Source organism: Leishmania mexicana, chromosome 20 (assembly GCF_000234665.1).
Source record: "Leishmania mexicana MHOM/GT/2001/U1103 complete genome, chromosome 20".
NCBI lineage: Eukaryota > Euglenozoa > Kinetoplastea > Trypanosomatida > Trypanosomatidae > Leishmania > Leishmania mexicana.
Genome location: NC_018324.1, coordinates 932,182 through 951,608, shown reverse-complemented (window position 1 = coordinate 951,608; position 19,427 = coordinate 932,182). Strand labels below are relative to the sequence as shown.

At 56.9% G+C, this 19,427-nt stretch overlaps 3 protein-coding genes across 3 annotated transcripts; all 3 read right to left on the bottom strand.

Moving 5' to 3' along the window:
• Window positions 1-117: 117 nt before the first annotated feature.
• On the bottom strand, window positions 118-1,179 carry LMXM_36_2380 (putative sterol 24-c-methyltransferase; the record flags this gene model as incomplete). The annotated part of the gene is made up of 1 exon (XM_003874540.1): window positions 118-1,179. The coding sequence occupies one exon, from the start codon at window positions 1,177-1,179 to the stop codon at window positions 118-120; it is 1,062 nt and encodes a 353-aa protein (XP_003874589.1).
• A 1,329-nt stretch (window positions 1,180-2,508) lies between these two features.
• Window positions 2,509-5,379, bottom strand: LMXM_36_2370 (conserved hypothetical protein; the record flags this gene model as incomplete). Its single annotated transcript, XM_003874539.1, has 1 exon — window positions 2,509-5,379. The coding sequence occupies one exon, from the start codon at window positions 5,377-5,379 to the stop codon at window positions 2,509-2,511; it is 2,871 nt and encodes a 956-aa protein (XP_003874588.1).
• Window positions 5,380-15,536: 10,157 nt separating this feature from the next.
• LMXM_36_2360 (putative tyrosine aminotransferase) lies at window positions 15,537-16,883 on the bottom strand (the record flags this gene model as incomplete). The annotated part of the gene is made up of 1 exon (XM_003874538.1): window positions 15,537-16,883. One exon carries the CDS (start codon window positions 16,881-16,883, stop codon window positions 15,537-15,539), a length of 1,347 nt encoding a protein of 448 aa, XP_003874587.1.
• Window positions 16,884-19,427: the final 2,544 nt, after the last annotated feature.

The window sequence follows — 19,427 nt, the reverse complement described above, 5'->3', positions numbered from 1 at the left end:
TGTACATGTATCACCAAAGAAACGCAGCCCGTGGAAGACGACACATCTGGCGGCCAAGTATGGCGGAGGTTAGACGTAGCCGCCAGTGCGTTCAGCGTTCTTCTGCAACCTCAACACCTACACCTCCTTGGACGGCTTGCGAGCGCGGATGTAGAAAGACGGCGTGAAGATGCCGAGCTGACCACCCAACACCAGGCTTTCTGCAGCCTCCTCCAAAACCTCCGCCGCCTTATACGTGCCCTTCGGTGCTAGGTGCACGAGCTCCAGCACGCGACACAGGACGTTAGTGAAGATGCGGCCGATCGGGGTAGAGCGCATGCCCTGCAGGGACGAGTAGTTGCCGAGCAGCGGTTGGTACCACGGGACGCTCTTGATGGAGCTGGACTCAAACTGACTGATGACGTCTATGGCCTCCTCCACCACGAAGCCGGCCTGCTTCATGTACTCGATCACCTGTGTGCACGTTTCCATCTCCGGCAGGCCGTCGCCCAGCTCGATGCGGTGCTTGATCGTGCGGTGGTGCTCGTCATTGGGGTCGTACTTGTCGGTCATGCACCACTCGTACAGGACGAAGCAGGTGCCGGGCTTGATGACACGAAAGACCTCGCTGTAGCACTTGACCTTGTCCTTCGCGTGGCAGGTGGCCTCGATGGCGTAGGCGCCGTCGAAGGTGTTGTCGGCTAAGCTCATGTTGCAGAAGTCAGTCTTGACGTAGTCGATCTTGGAGCTCATACCGGCGAGGGCGTCATGACGGCGAGCGCGGCTGATCTGGTAATCGTTGTTGTTGACGCCGGTGACGTTGCAGCGCGTGAGGCGAACTATGTTGCGCGCCGGACCGCCGACGCCGCAGCCCACGTCGATGATGTGGTCGCCCTCCATGAAGCCGCCGCGGGCGGCCAGGAAGTACTCGTGGCGCGCGAGGGACTCGAAGAAGGTCTCGCCGGCGTAGCGCGGCGCAAAATGGAAGTGCTGGCCCCAGCCGTACTCGTAGAAGTCCGTCACAAGGTCGTAGTACTCGTTCACCATCGTCGTGGTAGCGGCCTTGCGCTCCTCGAGGGTTGCCTTCTCGAAGCGGCTGCGGAAGCGGTCGGCGGCGGCGCTGACATCCCCGTTTATCTCATCCTTGTTGCGGCGACGAATCAGGTTCGTCGGCGCGGTCTCACGGCCACCGGCGGACATGCTGTTCCGGCGTGTAGGTGTGGGGGTAAGTAGGAGAAAACAAGCGAAGAGGTAGTGCGCAGAGCTGAGCGAGAACCCACAGATCGTCAGAGGACTGCCGAGGCTGCCACCAGCTTTGCGTATGGGCGTAGGATGCTGAAGCGAATGGGGAGGGTAGGAATGGTAGCAGTACACGAGAGCAAAGGTAATGAGGATGTAGAGAAGAGAACTGTAAAGTCGAACAGAATAGTAAAACTGTGAAGAGGCATCGACAGACAGAAAACAGATGCAAGAAGAGAGCCGGCGAATTCGAGAGTGCCCGTGCGACCGTGTTTTGTGCGTGTGTCCACACGAGTGGATTCGCATATCGATGATGTTGTGAGTACGTACACCGCAGCGCACCAGGACAACAACAGCAACCGGGCCATGGCAGCAGCACATCGGGTGCATTAAAAAAGAAAGCAGAGAAAAGAGAGAGAACAGCAGATGCGCGCATGCCAAAACGACACAAAGAGCATGCGACAGGCAAAGCAGGGCAAAGGTGGAGGATTGGAGAGATGCAGTAGTAGTAGTAGTCGTGGTAGCGGATGCGTACTCGAAGAGTGGGTGAATAGAGTATGTTTGTGAGATGGAAATGAAGCGGCGCTTGGTTGAAGTTGAGCGGGTAGTTTACCCTTCCAGTTGGAGAAGAGGCGGAGGTGGTGCGGGGACGGAGGCTCTTCCGGTGTAACTCTACCGGACTACCATTCCGCTCAGACTCGGTAAAGCCACTGTCATCCGAATGCCGCACTGGGGGCACCGCACCGCCCATCAAGTTGTTTCTACAAGGCGCCCTATATATAATGCATCATTCTTTGATCATGGCAAACGATAGACGCCGATCAAGCGATGTGGACCGCGGTGACCGTGTCATCGAGCGTGTAGTACTACACCAGTAAAAGAGTAAAGATTCAAAATGAGTACGAGGAATACATCACCAGCCCATTCGTTCTTTTTTTGTGTGTGTGAAGAGGGAAAGAGAGGATGTCTGTGGGCGTGCATCGTGTGTGTGTGTGTGTGTGCCTCTTCAAGCAGCAGCAACGCTTCCCCGGATTTCCCTTGCTTGTTCTTGTCCCCCCAAAACCACAAACACGAGCAAACAGGACACTGTGATTCTATGGGCACTCCCTCCCCCCCACACACACAGACTCACACCTACTCAAGGCCGGTCGAACGCTCTCTACGAAGGGGAGAAGAGGGGGGAGTTGGTGGGTGGGTCAGGCGTTTGCAGCCGTCGGACAAGCATTTCTGTACTTTCCGCCAATTGACTTTTTTCTGCGTCCACTGTCCCTGTCATGCGGTCTGAATTTTCTATGGGCCAGTTTCGCCCTCCATCTTTGCGAAGAACTGATCGATGCTGGCGGCGGCCTTCTCGATGCCCTCCGCGGGCACCTCAAAGCATGTGTCAACGTGCAAGAAAGGCATACCACGAACATCTTGTGCCACCGCCGTCCAGATCACGCGCGGTGGCAGGAACTGCTGGGCGTCACCTGCTTCTGCCGTGCTGGCGTTTCCAGCGCGGCCGCTGCTGGCATGGGAGTCCGTTGACTCGACCGCCCGCTCAATTACTGTCGCGCGCACGACAGACGGTTTCTGGTCGAAGAAGGGCGGTATAACGGCGACAGTCCGGCCAATGTGGATGTCGTCGTTGGAGAGGGCGACGAGGCCGGCGTGCTGCCGCGCTTCCTCACGCGAGATATCACGCCAGCGTTCGACCACGTAGCCACCTTTCCAGTCGCGAGCGGCGGTGGACGACAAAACGGACACAGGCGCTGCTGCGGCCGGAATGTAGGGGCGACGGCCTGCAGGGGTGAGTGACGATTCAGCAGTGGGAGCAGTCGGGGACGAGGGCCGCAGACGCTTGCGCGTCTCTGTTTCCGTGCCTTCCACCGCGGTTGCAGTGGCCACACTGTCGCTGCTGCTAACGGCACTGCCGTTTCCGCCGGTGCTGTCGTCACCCAAGCGTTGTGGCTGCAGCTGCGGCAGTGGGGCGCTCAGATACAGGAAGGCGCCGGGGTACTTGGCGCGGGCTGGGCTCAGCAGGTCCCACCGCACACGTATGTCATCTCGACGGTTGCCCTCCTTTCCCTTAACCCAGTGCTGTGCCACGGCCGGCCACTGCAGCACAAAGCGATCATTCTGCTGCCGTATATCTTCGTGGCAGTTGCGGTAGTAGTCCGTCATGCCGCCACGCACCTTCATCATCTGCGGCACATCGAAGGCGAGGCTGCGGAAGCGCAGTGTGTGGAGGCCACGTGCAATGAGCTGAAGAGTGAAGTCGTAATCCTCGCGCACGGCGAAGCGGTACCAGAGCATGCTGTGATCGAGGTAGCCGACCAGCGCGTCCTCAGGGCGCCTCACGTGCGGCACCCCAGGGGGGAAGTAGCGCATCTGCGGCGGGTTGTGCAGCAGCGCGTAGTTGAAGAGACAGGCAATGTTGTTGTAGGAGTTTACCGACAGCGTGTCCGGTGCCGTGTCGAGGGCGAAGCGGTTGTACTCGAGCGAGAAGCAAGCGGTTGTGTAGTAGAGGTTGTAGTTCTGCAGCGTCGGAAGCCGGCCCTTCCCTCCAGAGATGAAGTTGTTCTCTAGGGCATCCTCCTTGCACGTGAACACGAAATTTTGCTGCTGCTGCTGCTGCTGTGACAGGACATACGGCGATGCGGTCGCGCTGCCGCTGCTGGGGGTTGGCGGTGTCTGAAAGCACGAGGGCGGAACTGAGGGAGGTGGTGGCGAGGCCACGTCGGCGTTGTGCCGCAGTTGCCGCAGCCGCACCTCCACATCTCTCATCATTGCCCGCGCACTAATGCGCTCATTTTTTGTGCTGGTGCCGTGCGACTGGTAAAAGCCGTAGATGTCGTCATCGAGGACCCAGTAGAAGCCGAAGAGGCCATGCAGAAGGCGAGGCGTGCCGCGAGTCGCGGCCGCAGCGGAGGACGGCGTTGATGAGCGTGGCGCAGACGAGGACCACAACGCTGGGGCGAATGTTTGTCCGGTTGGGGTGCTCAACGCTCCCACTGACGCCGACACGCCGCTATCTCCGGTTCCCGCAGCGCTGCCAGTGCTTGTCGCCACCATGTTCGTGGTGGTGCTCGCCCGCCGTACGTCTAGATAGGACTCGGTCTCTGCCTTCCACTCAAGGACACTATAAACGGCTGGCTCCAGCGCCGCCATCCGCAGTGCCGCCGGTGTCAGCGTGTTGTGCTCTCCCGGACCACACAGGCGCAGCTCCTCCACATTCCCCGATCGATCAACGCCGCAGGCCACCATTAGCCTTGGCACGAGAACCTGGAGGATGTAGTTGCGCACATAGGAGACCCCAAGATTGATCTCCGGTAACACTTCGATCACGAACAGTGCGCGGACCTCGTCCACGTTGCGCAGCACAAAGGGCGCAGAGGGGCGCCGCGCTCCCCCGCTGGATGCTGATGACGCTGTTGGACTGATCGACCCAGGCGGCGAGACATTCTTCAACTCGGCAGCGCCGTGGTCACCGCCGGCTGCAGCAGACGTTGACGGCTCGAACACATAACCATGGTGAAACGCAGCTGAAAGCCGCAGTGCCAACGCGCGCAAGGCATCCGCCGATAGGCCGGGCGTGGTGGGCGACGACGGCGAACCAGCAACGCCAGTGCCGCCGCAGCAACAGGCGCATGGGAACTCCCAGATGTCTGCCGGAGTGGTGCTGGCCCACTCGACGGCCTCTGGCCCCGTCTTGGTTGCCCCTTCAGAGCCATTGTCCACGTTCGCGGCAAACGTCATACCTGCGAAGCCGAAGTATTGTCCAACGAGGCGGTCCAGCATGGCTCTGTACCCCTCGGTCTCCTCCCGCTCGACCACAAGCACAAACGGGACGAGATCACGGACGAGCACCGCCATGGTGCTGCGGTCCAGGTCTGAGCGACCTTTGGAGGGGATGAAGATGGGGCAGTGCGGGTATGCACCGTGGTCAAATTTGATGGGCGTCTCGGGACTCTGCGGAGAGTGCGACGGCTGGGCGTCATGCTGGCAACGATGGCGGCCGCCTTGGCCACTGCTGCTGTTCGTCGAGGGTGTGCTTTCAAAGGAGTCGGCTTCATCCACGTCAATGGTCGCCCATGGCGCCTCGCCGGTGTTCACTCCCGGCGCTGGTGTGGGAGCTGCAGAAGACGGCGAGGCCGCTGTTTTGATGTTGAGAGAGAACATCGCCCTACCAGACATGCAAGCGAAAGAAAAATGCGCGCCCTTCCTTGGGATATTGAACCGGAGAACTGCTTGCTACGGAGAGCAGTCGCACCTGCTTGCCCCGTGTAAGTGTGAGCGAGTGTATGTGTCGTACCCCGATTTCGTGCACCGTCTCTCGACTACGGACGGCTCCGAGCTGCTGCTGTTTGCTTCAATGCTTTGCCGTGGTGGTTTGAAGCCACTCGCTTGGAGTCCACCCTGCCTTTTGCTCGATCGCGTGAGAGCTCTGTGCACGCAGCGCAATACGACCAGAACAGCCACAACAAGGAAGGGGATCTATGGCTGCTCTTGAAGCCCTGCGGGTGTGTGGCTGCACCTGTGTGGGGTGAATTACGAGCAACTCACCGTGCTCACTTCCTCTGGGTTCTACAGGGTACAACTTAAAGATCAGGAGAGGCGGCGGGTGACCTGGTGGGAAGCAGCGCGGCAAGAGGCGATTCAAAGCAGACACAGCCGTTCTCAACGATCGGGGGCGAGGCGAACGTGTGCAGCTGCCCAGAGACAAGGACGCTGCTTCCAGCCACCTTGCTCCTCTTGACGCGTGAACTCTCGGTCCCGTGCACTGAGTCACACAGACGGGTGTAAAGAAAAGCAGGCACACACCACAATAGGTCGAGGGCAGGGACGAAACAAAAAAGGGAGCAGAGGCGGGCGCGCGAGGGGTGTAGAGGAGAGTGGAGCCCATGTGAGCGAAGCATAGCACACATTGCTGACAAAGGTAACATCAATACAAATGTATGCATAGATAGATACGCCTTGGTGACGTGCAAACCCATCGTGTGGAGCTCACAGAGCGTGCGTGCTACGAATGTCCCTCACCTTACGCCGACATACCCTCAACAGTTACAACGGGCTTTCGTGCGGGGGTGCATGTGATATACTGCTTGCAAGTTTCTCCCCTCGAACCCCACCCCGCTTGACCACATGTGCACATGACGGAGGCGTGACAGGATGGGCGAGAGTCCACAATAGCAACAACACGAGAAGAGGTAAATGAGGAGCTGCAGGCAACACTAACGCGAGGGGCCGCTGAAGTGTAGGTAGGGTGATGGTGGGGCGGACAAGAGAGCAGACACAGCGACGAGGCGGTGGTGGCTGAGCGCACGACAGCGACGCAAACGGGAGCACGCAGCAGTGACCAAACACCGGAAAACGAGCGCTGGCCCCTCCCCCTCTCTGCCACCACTTAGTCAACGAATACGTTGCGCGCATGCATGCGCACAGACACGTCGCAGAAGACTTCAGCTACATGGGTGTCGAAGGCATCAGGTACATCGTTGGAGGTGGATGGAAGTCGGACAGATGCAGCAGCAGCAGCACGTGCTCCTCTTTGCTCTCCATATGTCTCCGCCCACCACCTCCAACACAGTCTTGAGGTTAGCCATCAGCACACCGACAAGGACGGCGTAGAGCATGCTCATGCACCTCCACACCCGCAAAAACAATCATGCGAAAAAAAAATAGAAACACGTGAGGAGCGCATGACAGACGCCCGAAGATGCGCACATACCATCTGGCGGCCGTATTGTTCTCCCTCGAAAACATGGGCCACGCGGAAGAAGAAAAGGGGGTGAGCGAGAATGTGGTGAGCAGGCAGATTGTGGTTTGAGGAGGGGGCTAGTAAATCGACCATTGCTCGCGCGAGCATACATACACAGATGTTTCCATATTGAACACCGGGTGCACCGAATCGGTGTCAGGCGACACATCGTGCCTCCCCATCTCTCCTCTTTCAACGACTCCACGGACACACACACACAAGCAGACACACACAAAGAAAAAGTAAAAGCGGACAAATGAAGGGGAGGCACACCAGAAAGGCGAATTCGCATGCGCGCGTGTGTGTTTCTGCTGTGGGTTGTGCTGGTGGCAAACGCCCATACAAGCGGACCCATGCTGACACTCAAAAGATGACTACGCTTGCACACGCACTTATACAGGGAAACGAAAAATGAATTGCAGAGGCGGACACAATACAGAGACCCCAACAGAAGCCTTCCCATACGCAAGCACAGAGGGAGCAGTAACTTCGCGAAAAACCACACCGAGAGAGAATGGGATTCGGTGCAACGAGCGGCGGTGTTCCCTCTACTCGATTCGCCCAGCCCTTTCTGTGCTTCGTAGCTCTCTGCAGATCAAGCCAAAGATGCCGCTGCGGCCGTCTCCTCCGCCTTCAAGTTCTCTGCGCGAGGAGGGGCTGGCATGTAGGCGTCCTTCGTACACTCCATCGTCTTCATATCGGCGTGCTGCTGCTTCAACCCGAGCTGCCCAATCTGGTAGAAGGTGATCATCATCATGACAATACTGTTGTAAAGGTGACGGTAGCCCCAGTGACTCCACGACTCCTCCTCTGCCGTCAGCCGCCGCAACTCTGCTTCATTTTCTTCCTTCTGCTTCGTTGCGGCTGCGGCGGTAACGGTAGCACGGCGTAGCGGGTCCACATGAACGGCATTGCTGCCACGCCTTCGCGGCGCACGCGTTGACGCGGACGGCAGGTCTCCACCGTGCTGCCGGAGCTCTGCTGCCAACAGCGGACTTGTGTTCATCTCGAATGAGCTACTTTCATTGATTGAATCGACTACGAGACGGTACTTGCCGGGGTGCGCGCGTGATTGGTGGTCCCCCAACGGTGCGACTGACAGACGACGCGCTGCCGGTGCAAAGACACCGTAATCCTCCCTCTTGTGGTTCATGGTGTTGATGTGTGGGCGCTGAGAATGCGATAGGCAAACCTTACCGGAGCACCAATGAGCAGGCTTCCCCTCGAAAAAAAAAGAGCGAGAGAAGCTCGCACGTCTTGTGAGAGCGCGGCTGCTTCTTGTCGCCATGGACACAAGAAGAGGGGAGAGGAAAGAGGTGCGAGATGGCAAAGAGAGGTGTGCGAGTTCCACTTGCACGGGAGATACAGTGGCGATGGCAACGACTGCTTCTTTCGTACATCTCGGCGTTGCTTCTACGCATGAACTTGTGAGCACACAGCGAGAGGCGCATTAACAGCCGTGCTGGTGCTCTCCCCATTTCTCCGCGTTTTGGGGGTAATGGGGAAGAGGATGACGCGGGGCGCCTCAAGGAGGTGCGTGCGGCATGAAGCACGTCTATCCCCTCAATACATTGGACGACACTCTCATTCTCTCGATGATCGGTTTTCGCCCCTCTGCTGCTCTTTCAGTTTAGTGTGAAGCTGGGCGAGGCGTCGTCGCTGTCCGCACCCAACAAAAATGACCCATCGTCATCGCACAGACAAACGCAGTAGGAATGGTAGCGTCTAATTTGTGCTTGACATCCCCCCCACACACACTCGTGGATAGGACACTCACGCTTCGTCGCCGTCAGTTATAGTGTCAGATGACACATGCGAAATGTGCAAGGCTAGGGCACCCGGTACACGGCGTAGCCCTTGAGCGGCTTCAGTCGCAGGGACATGATGTCCGGCTTCGCGTAATGGTGCGCTCGGCCCCGACCCACCGTTCTTGCATCGTCACCGTTGGCCGTCGTTGCGCCGCTGCGCTGAGTAATCGCGGTGAAGCAAGGCGCAACAGCAGGGGTAGGTGACAGTTGACTGTGGTGCTGTGCCTCCTCTGCTGGGGCACCACCGCCCGCTTCGAGCACGCGACATACGAAGAGATTGCTCACGGGTTTGATTCGCAGTCGGTAGATGTCCTCCTTCGAGTACTCCGGCCCACGGAGCCGCTTCTGCCGCCTTGGCGTATCGCTGATATCCATCTTTGCACCTTTGCGCTGGTTGTATGTAACGGAGCACAGCTCTCTGTTAGTGGACGATGTCAGTTCGCACTGCGGCAGCAGTGGCGACGCCTCCGGATGCAGCGGCGTCGGTACGCGAACCACGGCGAGGCAACTCACCGGCTTGATTATCAGGGTGAGCACACATTTCTTCGTAAGCCCGTATTGCCAGCGAGGTTCGTTGGAGAGCGCGGCGTGGGTGTCTTGTGGAGCAAGAGCACCTCGATTTTGAGCTGCCGGGGTGCTCTGCGTCGACGCTGTCATCACGGAAGGATCGAAAGAGCTCAGTGCCGTGAGTGCCGAGGGGAGAGCGGGGACTGTGGGCATAACATCACCTTCGGTGTTTTCGCTCAAGCGCTCAAGCGCTGCGGCGGCGATTGAACAAGGGTTGCGTCGCCTCGGTTCCCTGGCCGACCGCACGTGCACTGCCGGCGATACTTCATCGATGCTGCTCCCATCAGGGGTGGCGGCTCGCCTGACACGCTTCAGCGGCGACTGCCCGTCACAGTTTCCAGTTTCTTCGGCTAGTATTGCGGACATATGCCATCGGGATTGCCCTCGCTGTGGACGCGGTGGGGTGCGTGTGCGGGATAGCGAAGTACTTGAACGAAGGAAACAAAGAGAGACCGCGACGCCCCAAAAGGCACGAAACGCTGAAGCAGAGCTCGCTCCTCGCTTGTCGCTGCCACGTTTTATGGATGCCAGCAGCGCGGCGAAGGAGAAGGCGGTCGCAAGGGATAAAACGAAGAGAGAAGAAAGAGTGTGTGGGGGGGGGGCGGAGTGCGAACAGCGTCGCATTCCGACAGAGCTTCTCATTCGTACACATCCAAGACACGGACGTAGTGTGGCAGGCGATTGCTGTGACTCGTAGCCGAGATGTCCACACTCGGTGCGCACGTGCGGATGCATGTGAACGTTGACCATCTGCCATGATGTCTGCATACGACGTGCATGTCGGGTGCGCCTCGCTCCTCCCATGAGTGGAGCCCTGCATGTCTTTGCCCTCACTCGTTTGCCGCCTGTGCCGTTTCAAGGGCGTGCCTTTTCATTTTAGTCACGAGCATGAGTAGTGTGTGCCTGGCAGCACATTCGTGGGGGCTTGCTTGCCTGGTGTGCCCGACAACTCCCCGACAAAACACTCGACCGTAGTTCTGTGATATTAGTGCAAAGGAGAGCACGGACACGAGAAGAGCACCGATGCACATCGCAGATATCATAGTTGATGGCATGAGTGCTTGCATGCTTGTCTCTGTGTTCAAGCAACGACACTGGTGTCCGATGGAGCTTGAAATCGCTCGCGAGAGAGCATCAGCGATGGAGAGCGCCGCACCGCGAGGCGCATGGACGACTTCGCGGCGCAGAGGGGTGAAAGATGTGTCTGGAAAACCAGCAACCTGAGGAGGGAACAGACGAGAAGATGACGCACATGAAAGAAAAGGAAAGAGGCAAAGAAAAAAAGACGTAGCGCGCCGATGCGTGTGCACGTGCACACGCACCTGTACTGACCCCAAGAGAGACGGAGGAAGGCATGATAGCAGGAAAGCATTGAGGTGTCGCTGCTCCCTTGTGGGCAAGTAACGAACAACGAACAACGGCATACAAAAGCAACGCAAACACATCTAACCACAAGCAGAGTATAACACAATAGACAGAGGAGACCAAACTGTAAAGGGCGACACAGGGTAGGGATTCTTTTCCGTTCCAAGGTGCCCATTTCGCTTCCATGCGGCATGAGTCAAGTCACACGCTACGCTCGCGGCCTGCCATGCTGTCTTCTGATCTGACGATGCGCCTCATCCAGCTCCGAGAAGGGCGGAACCTACGCCTCAGCGCTGCGGAATTGCAGCATTTTGTGAGGCGGGCGGGCCGCGCAGCCAGGAACACAGCACCCCCCCCACAGCTTCTCTGCCCTGAGCCTTCTCCCCTGCAGCAGTGCTGCACACACAGTCGTGAAACCCAGGGTCGCTACACGGCTAGCATGGGGTGGCGCCGGTGGTCACTCGTCCGCCACAGATGAGGCACACCACCGAGCCAGCCTCGAAATGGTGTGCAGTCAAGCAGTCTCTGTCTGGCATGGCGGACCGTGCGGTAGCCGAGTACCGTAGACCAGGGACCGGGGGAAGTGCGTACAAGAGAAGCGGTATCTCGTCCCAGTGGCAGGCGGGGCCAACTTCCGCAGAGCAGCAGGGATGCTCCGAGCATACGTGTGTTTGGCACGACACGACACGGCCACGCGGTGGATGGACAGTGGCGCCGTGTGCGGGTCCATCGGAAGGTGGGCCGTGCCTGCGAATAGCTGGAACCGTCCCCGGAGGCTGCGAAGCTGCGCACGCGTTGCCGTGCTCCGAATACTCTGTGGAGGTCACCCCGTGTGTTCTGCGAGCGGCACGGCGTTTACCCCACGGCGGGGGCGGCTTCCGTGAATCTGCCGCGGGCGGGGCCCTTGAGGCGATGGATGCACTCCTCCGACATCTGCGCCCCCTCCCTCAGCGGCATGACGATGGCGCCATCCGCAATCAGCATCTCCATGTGCGCAGAATGTCTCCGTCTGACATACGTCCTATCGCGTGAGAGAGGGATGGGGTGGTGTGGGATTCGTGGAATCTGGTGTGATGGGCGTGCGAGTATCCAAATGTTTCTGCAGGGGCCGGGGCACTCACCTGCGGGCGTGGGACAGCGAGGAGGAGGAGAGCATCACGAGAGAGCGAGAGAGTTTGTTGTCGGCACCGACTGCTTAATACATGGGTACACTGTTAAGGGGGCAGGAAACAGCCATCGGAGTGAAGACTCAGCGAACCAGCGAAGAAAACGCCTGAAAGGGAAGAAGCCAGACCGAATAAGGGACACGTGATGGATCTGCATCGGTGATAGACAGGCGCATCATCGAATCCATTTCGCGGCACCACCGACACCAGAACATCCATGTTTTTTTTAGGCGTTCGTGTGGCTTTTTGTGTTTGTTGGTGTCTTTCTTTTTTTTCCGCCAGGGAAGAAACGTTTGCGCATTTTTGTTGTCTTGTTTCGTGCCACGCATCCGCATGCTTCAATGGTTGTTATGGCTTTAAAGGGTATGTGTGCCCACTTATCCAAAATGACGGTTTGCCCTTTTTCTTCCCTCAGCGTGAATATATATATATATACGTATATCTGTGTATGTACGTGTATGCACTGGCTCCTTACCGATTTCCGGATGCGCTGTATGCGGGATGCGGTTGACATGTGTCTATAGACATATATTGTTTTTTTTTCAAGGTACCGTGTCACAGAGAAAGTAAAAGAGGTGACGCCCGCCGAGTACAGGAGAGGGATGGGGAAACAAAAACGAAGGAAGCGACCGAAGAACGTTTGTCATGCGTACCAGCGCCGTGCTGAACGTCTGAAAATGACCGAAAAAGGAAAAAAACGTCCCCGAGATGGAATCTTTGTCTTTGAAAAAAAAAGTCGTCTTCCTTTTCTCTCTGTCATCCCTTTGTCACCCTCGTTGTCTCCGCACCGTCATTGAATTCTGGGGTTTCTCCTCCTGCTTTTTTTTGGTTGCATTCTCCCCTTGACTTGCCACCGCTTTTGCGCTCTCTGCCTCCTCGCGATTCTGTTCGTGTGCGTCTGCAAACGAACAGAGCCAGGCGGAGATGAGAAAGCGTAAACAGAGAGAGAGAAAGAGTGCAACAGCGTAGCGGAACCAAGCGCGTAAAAGGCTCAGATCGACATGCAGGGGACAAATTAAAAAATCGAAGACAGCACAGAATAAAATCAATCAACAAGAACAAGAGTGGGGACAAGTCGAACAAAACGAAAGGACGAGGGAAAGGGGCGAGCAACGCGCCAACAGAAGAATAAAAAAAAAAGATGACAAGACGGAGAAGAGATGACACTTTTTTCTCCTTGTTTACAGAACATTTGAACCAATTTCATCCTTCACCCACATTGGCTACCGCGCCGTCTTCGCTTCTTCTGCGTCTTCCTTGCCTGTGTTTGCAAACTACTCGCGCTGTTTTTTTTTTGTGTGCCTTCCTGTGCAGGTGGAACCGAAGATTTCAGTAGCAAAAAGCGTGACGAGCGAAAGTGCACTCAAATAACATGTATACAGACACGTTCTCTCCCCCCTCACTCCCCCTCCCTTGCCTTTGATAAAAACGGAAGGCTTTCGGAATCGCGATGCTGGTGCACGCCATCGGTGCTATCAACACAGATGCAGGGTGAGGGTGGGGGGAGGTGGGGTTGGAAAAACTGAAGGAGTGAAACAAACAACAAAGAGGGAGAGACTGACGCTGCATTTTTACACCATTGGAACCACCGTGTCGGTGGGGACGTAGTCCCGCAGCTCCCTACTTCGTCTTCCACTTTTGACTTTTCTGTGTTTACAAGTTTTTTTTTGCAACGTGACTCCATTTTTCTGGCATGCAGGATGAGTCGTCCTCGGCTCTTCTCCCCCGGCATGTCACGGGCCCTCAATCACGTGGTGCGACGCAGCTGTGGACATGCGGGACAGTAATACGCCGACGCAGTCATGGGGGAACCGCCCTTGCCTATCATTTGGATGGTACAGACATGATGTTGGCCGCAAGTCCCAGCCGCACAGGGCCGGCCCAGACCTGTTCGCCGACACCAAGAGGCCGCAGCGGTATACCAGGACAGTCTACAGACTCTTGACTTCCCCTTAAAGTGGTTACTGGACGGTGGTACCACTTGAAGTTGACTGGCATCATCCGCATCGAGAATGAAGTTCAAATAATAATAAAAAAGAAGGGCTGCTTGCTCGTCATCTTGTCGTCGACGTGGGCATCTATGTACGCGGTACAGTCGTTAAATGGTGCTTGTGAGAGATGACAGCAACGAGGATGGCGTTTTCGATGGTTGCAGAGATTCGGCCCCGTCTGTTTCCATTACGACTCGTTTCTTTTTTTTTTTACGTTGACGTAACACGGAAAGCAAACAAACAAACAAATGAAAAAAGACAACGGTTTACGCTTACCAGATGAAGAAACCAGTCCCATCCATCCATCCATCCGCACACACACACACACAGACAGACAGACACAGACAGACACGCACACAATAAGAGAAGTAAGAGGGAGGGAGAAGGAACAAAGCAAGCGGCCAAAACAGAAAAAAAAATAAATAAATAAACACGCGCGCGTTGGGGCTTTCCGTTGACCGCCACCACCCGCGCCCTCCTCCTCTTCTCTCCGTTTTTTTTTCTTTTCTGCGATCGCTCGTTTTCTCATGATTGCATTGAGGAGCCAACTAGAGCACAACGATTCGAGCGCCCGAGAGAGTACTCAAGAAGGAAAGACGCATACGCACACACACACACACAGAGCACGAGAGCGTGAAGTGGGTGTGTGTAGAGGGTGGGTGGGAGGGAAATGTAGCCAAACCAAAACATGCGAGGCAACAAAAACTGCGAGTCGTATCGTGTGCTCCCTCCCCTCCTCTCCCCGATTCGTCTCTCTCTCAGTGCCCGCATCCCTATTTAACACGCGGTACTCGGCACACCTTCACGACTACGGAGGCAAAACGCGAAATACGTACCCCCCCCCGATGCATGAGCAGAGAAGAACGAATTCGTTGTTATCCTTCTCGCTCCGTTACCACCTCCCCTCTTCCGCTGGTGACAGAATTTACAACAAAGGTCCATCAGAGGAGAGGGGAGAGGAGGTGGGGGTGGGGGCGACGGCGGGCTTACGGACCTATGTTTGTGTGAATGGGCAAGCGAGAGAGACACGTGTGCGCAAGAGTGAGATGGAAGAGGGCAGGGCCATTTTTATGAGGAGGAGAGGGGGCGGTGGTGCTTCATGAGCCGCTCAGAAAGTGAGGACGGAGGTGGTAAGAAGATTCGAACGTGAAGGGAAAGAAAGGGGTGAAGTGTCGGGGAAGCTCAAGCCGGAGGGGGGGGGGCGGAACTTCTGAGGAGGAAAATACGACGCAGAATAAGTTCAACAGAGGAAAAAAAAACAAAGGCCGACGAAATACAGAAGAAACATGCGCCACTTGTAGTGCGTAGACACACGCAAGCAAGCGTAGAAACACTTACCGTCTCATCTCAAGTGCTAATGAGGAACAGCAAGAATATCATGGGAAAAAAAAGAAAAGACGACCGAAGAAATAACATGAAGGGGAAACATGGGCACACGCACACACGCACAACAAAAGGTACCATTCAGCACAGCGCATATCCCAGTTGCCCCTCTTCTCCACCTTCTTCTTCTCGCATTGCCCCTCGTGTTTAGTTTTGCTTTTCCATTTCCGCCGCGTCATGACGATCGCGGCTCATCAACATGCGTTCGTCACGCGCTCTCGCTGCTCTCTCGGTGTGTGTGCCAGTCGCCCATCTCTCCCTTGCTCGAAGACAGAGACGCCTGTTTGTATTTTTTTCTCTACTTCTTGTGGCGTTCGCAGAACTCGATGATACGGTCGACTGCCTCATTCAGCACCGCCGGTGGGCGGGACACCGTTGCGCGAATGAAGCCACTCATGCCAAAGATCTCACCCGGCAGCACCTGCACGTTCTCCTCATCTAGCAGCTTCTCGTAGAACTCCATGTCCGACTTCAAATCCTGAAAGTAGCTGAGGTTGAGCTTGAGCATGACGAACATGGAGGCCTGCGGGGCGTCCATGGAGATGCCAATGTCGTGTTCAAGCAGACGGGAGTACACTTTAGCGCCGGCCTCCAGTTGGGTGACGATGTGCTCGGTGCACTCCCTCGGGCACTTGAGCAGCGTCTGCGCAATCGCCTCTTGGCAGATAGAGTTGACACCAGCGATGAGCTGGGTCAGACGCTCCATCCCGGCAGCCCACTCTCCCGCAACGTTCATCGAGTCAATCAGAATAGACCAGCCTACGCGCCACCCGGGGCAGATCTGGTATTTGGCCGTGCCGCCCAGGATGAGACGCGGAACGTTCGTGTCGAAATCGGCAGCAGACGTGAAGATGCCGTTGTTTAGCACCATCTCAGCGTAGATTTCGTCGCTGATGAGGGGGATCTGGTGGTGCTGGCAGAAATCGATGATATCGCTCACGTGTACACGGGAGAAGTTGCTGCCGCACGGGTTGGAGGGGTTGATTATGATAAATGCCTTGGTGCGGCTATCCACCATACCCGCCGCAGCTTGGAGGTCGCACTCCCAGCTCTTCGAGGGGTCGAGGTAGTAGTAGCGGCACTCGATACCATAGCTGTCGCAGACGCTCTTGTAGTGGGGAAACGACGGGGCGCACATGAGGATGTTGTCGCCCTCGTTGCACAGTGCCGTGAGAGCGATCACGATGGCCTGCGACACGCCGGAGGTGATGATCACGTTCTCACCCTTCAGCTGCTCTTGACGAGACTTGGTCTGGCAGAAGCGGCACCAGTACGTCGACACCACCTGGCGCAAGTTGTCCGCTCCGACCGTCGGCGGGTAACCGTTGAACTTGCCAGAGCGCACAACATCTACTATTGCCTCCGTTACGATCACGGGGACCTGGAGGTTTCCATCAACAGTGGGGTCGCCGATGGAGAGACGCAAGTTCGACTTAGTGGAGCGGGAAGGCTTCATGTTGTCGGTTAAGCTGTTCAACGGCTGCAGGGTTCGCTGGGCGTGCTTCGACGACGTGATGGTGCGGAAACTCACGTTCTCAGCGGCGCGCTGCTGCTCGGCCTCCCGGCGCTCCTCGGTGAGAGATCCCGTCGAGTTGCCGGCCTTCAAGGCCTGCGCAGCGGGTGCGGGCTGCGTGTCAAGCGTCATTGTACCTTGTATGCGTGAGGGGTTAACGTTCTCGTCTTGTTGGCCGGAGGAATGTGGAAAAAAAACCTTCAACCGGCGCTGCAGGGGGGGGGGGGGCTGAGGCAGGAGGCAGAGAGGGTGTCGATGGTAAGCTAGAGTGAAAGCGAGGACGAATGGAGTGTGTCGCGGTCTAGTTGTTTAATAGCTGTCAGTTGGTGCTGATGCATGATACTAGTGGCAATCTGTCGATATTTGTATGCGTTGAGTTTTCGCGGTGATAAGCGAAAAAGCGGGGTGGCGTCGTTGACGTCGGGGGAATTTGCAAAAGGGCATTTTTTGGCGTACGAAGAGAGGTGTTGGGGGAGAGCCCCATGTGTAGCAGCCGAGTGACAGATTCGCGACAGCATGAGTGCATACGCGCGTGTGTGTGTGTGTGTGCGTGTATGTGTATTTGAAGCACGTTACACCGCAGATAAATGATGAGAGGGAGGGAGGGGGGAGACACAAGCAAAGGGGAAAGTCAGTGGAGAGATAAGCGAGAAAGCAAACACCACGTGCGAGAGTAGCAGAGAGCACGACACACACGACACACGTTGCCATAAAAGCAGCTGAGCTTGACTTCGTAGAAGCTCGCATGTTGTCATCCTTCTTTGTATGGCGTGCACGAGATGACCGAGGGCAATGAACAGCACCCTAATGACCACGCCAAGCAGCACACCTACACATTGAGTTCCACTAGTACAGTGCACCGGGACCACCCGCACACACACAGCCCTCCGTGCTGCTGTTGCACGACTTCCCCTCTATCATCTTTCCTGAAACTTGCGTTTCCACTCCAAATAGGCACTATAGCGCAACTGAAACTCCTTTGCAGCAACACTCCGGAGAGCAACCGAACAGCATCCCCAACACCCGCAGAAAACCACAATGAACACCACTTCACCAGAAAGGTTTCTAACACCATTATAGATGACACCCCTCAGCCGAGGCAAAGCGGAAACAAAACTGAAAACCCACAGCCACATAAAAAAAAACGACAACGCAAAGAGCTCGGAAAGAAATGACGTACAGTTCCACAGGAGCACCGCTCAAAAACGACAAAAATACGTGCTAACAAGACAAGCACGGTCGCGTCAGTGCCGTTTATCAGTGCGTGCATCAGTGTTCAGACTCGTCTTCCAATTGTAAATGTTGCGTACATCTTAGCAGACTCATCACACCGACCAGACTTGCTCCCCCTCCCCCGCGCCTCCAGTCGCTCGCTCCAGAGCTTCCCCGCTCCGCCCCCGCCACCCCCACCCCCCACCGAGCGCGTGCTCGCCGCGCACACTCAGCTGTTCTTTCTCGATTGTTGGTTCCGTTCGCGTGTCACTCAGGTCGTGTGTGTCAGCGTGTCGCGATGCGAATAGAAAGATCATCAGCGTGGCGCACAGGCGCGCGCGCGGCAGCAGCAGTACCAGTGCGGTGGGGCAGCTGCCGGGACGCCGTCTCTCTCTCTCTCTCTTTTTTTCTCGCTCCTTCGCAGGCTGTGCGCGTGTTTGTGTGTGTGGTGTGCGTGAGGGTGGTGCGCCGGTCACCGTGCCGGCACGGCCGCGCGTGCGCCTCAGAAGTTTTTTTTTGAGTAACAGTAGAGGATATGCACACCAATGCACGTTGTCCGCACAGCACGCGACGCGCGCGAGGCGCGCCGCGCAGGTCGGCAGTCAATTCCAAAGCGTACATCATCACATGCACACACGCGCCGCCCAGGTCCACCTCCCGCACACGCGCACCACACAGAGAAAGCAGCCGCATCTCGCACGTGTTTCGTACCGTTGCTCCGCATTGAGGTGAGACGGAGACGCATAGCCACACTGCTTGGCCACGCACGCACGAGCACGCTCTCGCGCATCACCCGACCGCAGGGGCACCAGCAACAGGCCCGCGTGCGGCTTGAAAATGAGCGCTTGCACAGTACCGGGCACACACAGGCGGCACAACCCGCTCTCTTTCTCTCCCCAGGTGTAGACGAGCAGCTTGCGGGGATGCGGGTGGACTGCTCGCTATTAACAAGGGATGCCGCCGCACGTGGACAGCACGCGCACCAGCTCAGACTTACTATCTAACGATTGTTCCGTACGGTTGCTCATCACCCACGCGTGGTGGTTCAGTTTTCCCGAGTTACATTTGTGGTGAAGGATTGTCATCACCGGTGGTGCGGTGGCGCACAGCTCTAGATCGGGACAGCTCTGCCCCCTCCTCCTCCCCAACCTCTCTTCTCCGGGGCCGCGCAGGACGCACGCAAAGTCGCTGCCGCCGCCGCCCGCAAGCTCTGGGATCATGTGTTGAACCGCGTATGAGGGATGGGTGTGCCCTCCGCAGCCTGCCACGTTCCGTCCACAGAGCATCTGCGTCGTCGCAGCGCACACGGGCGGTGGGAGACAAGCACGGTCGCGTCAGTGCCGTTTATCAGTGCGTGCATCAGTGTTCAGACTCGTCTTCCAATTGTAAATGTTGCGTACATCTTAGCAGACTCATCACACCGACCAGACTTGCTCCCCCTCCCCCGCGCCTCCAGTCGCTCGC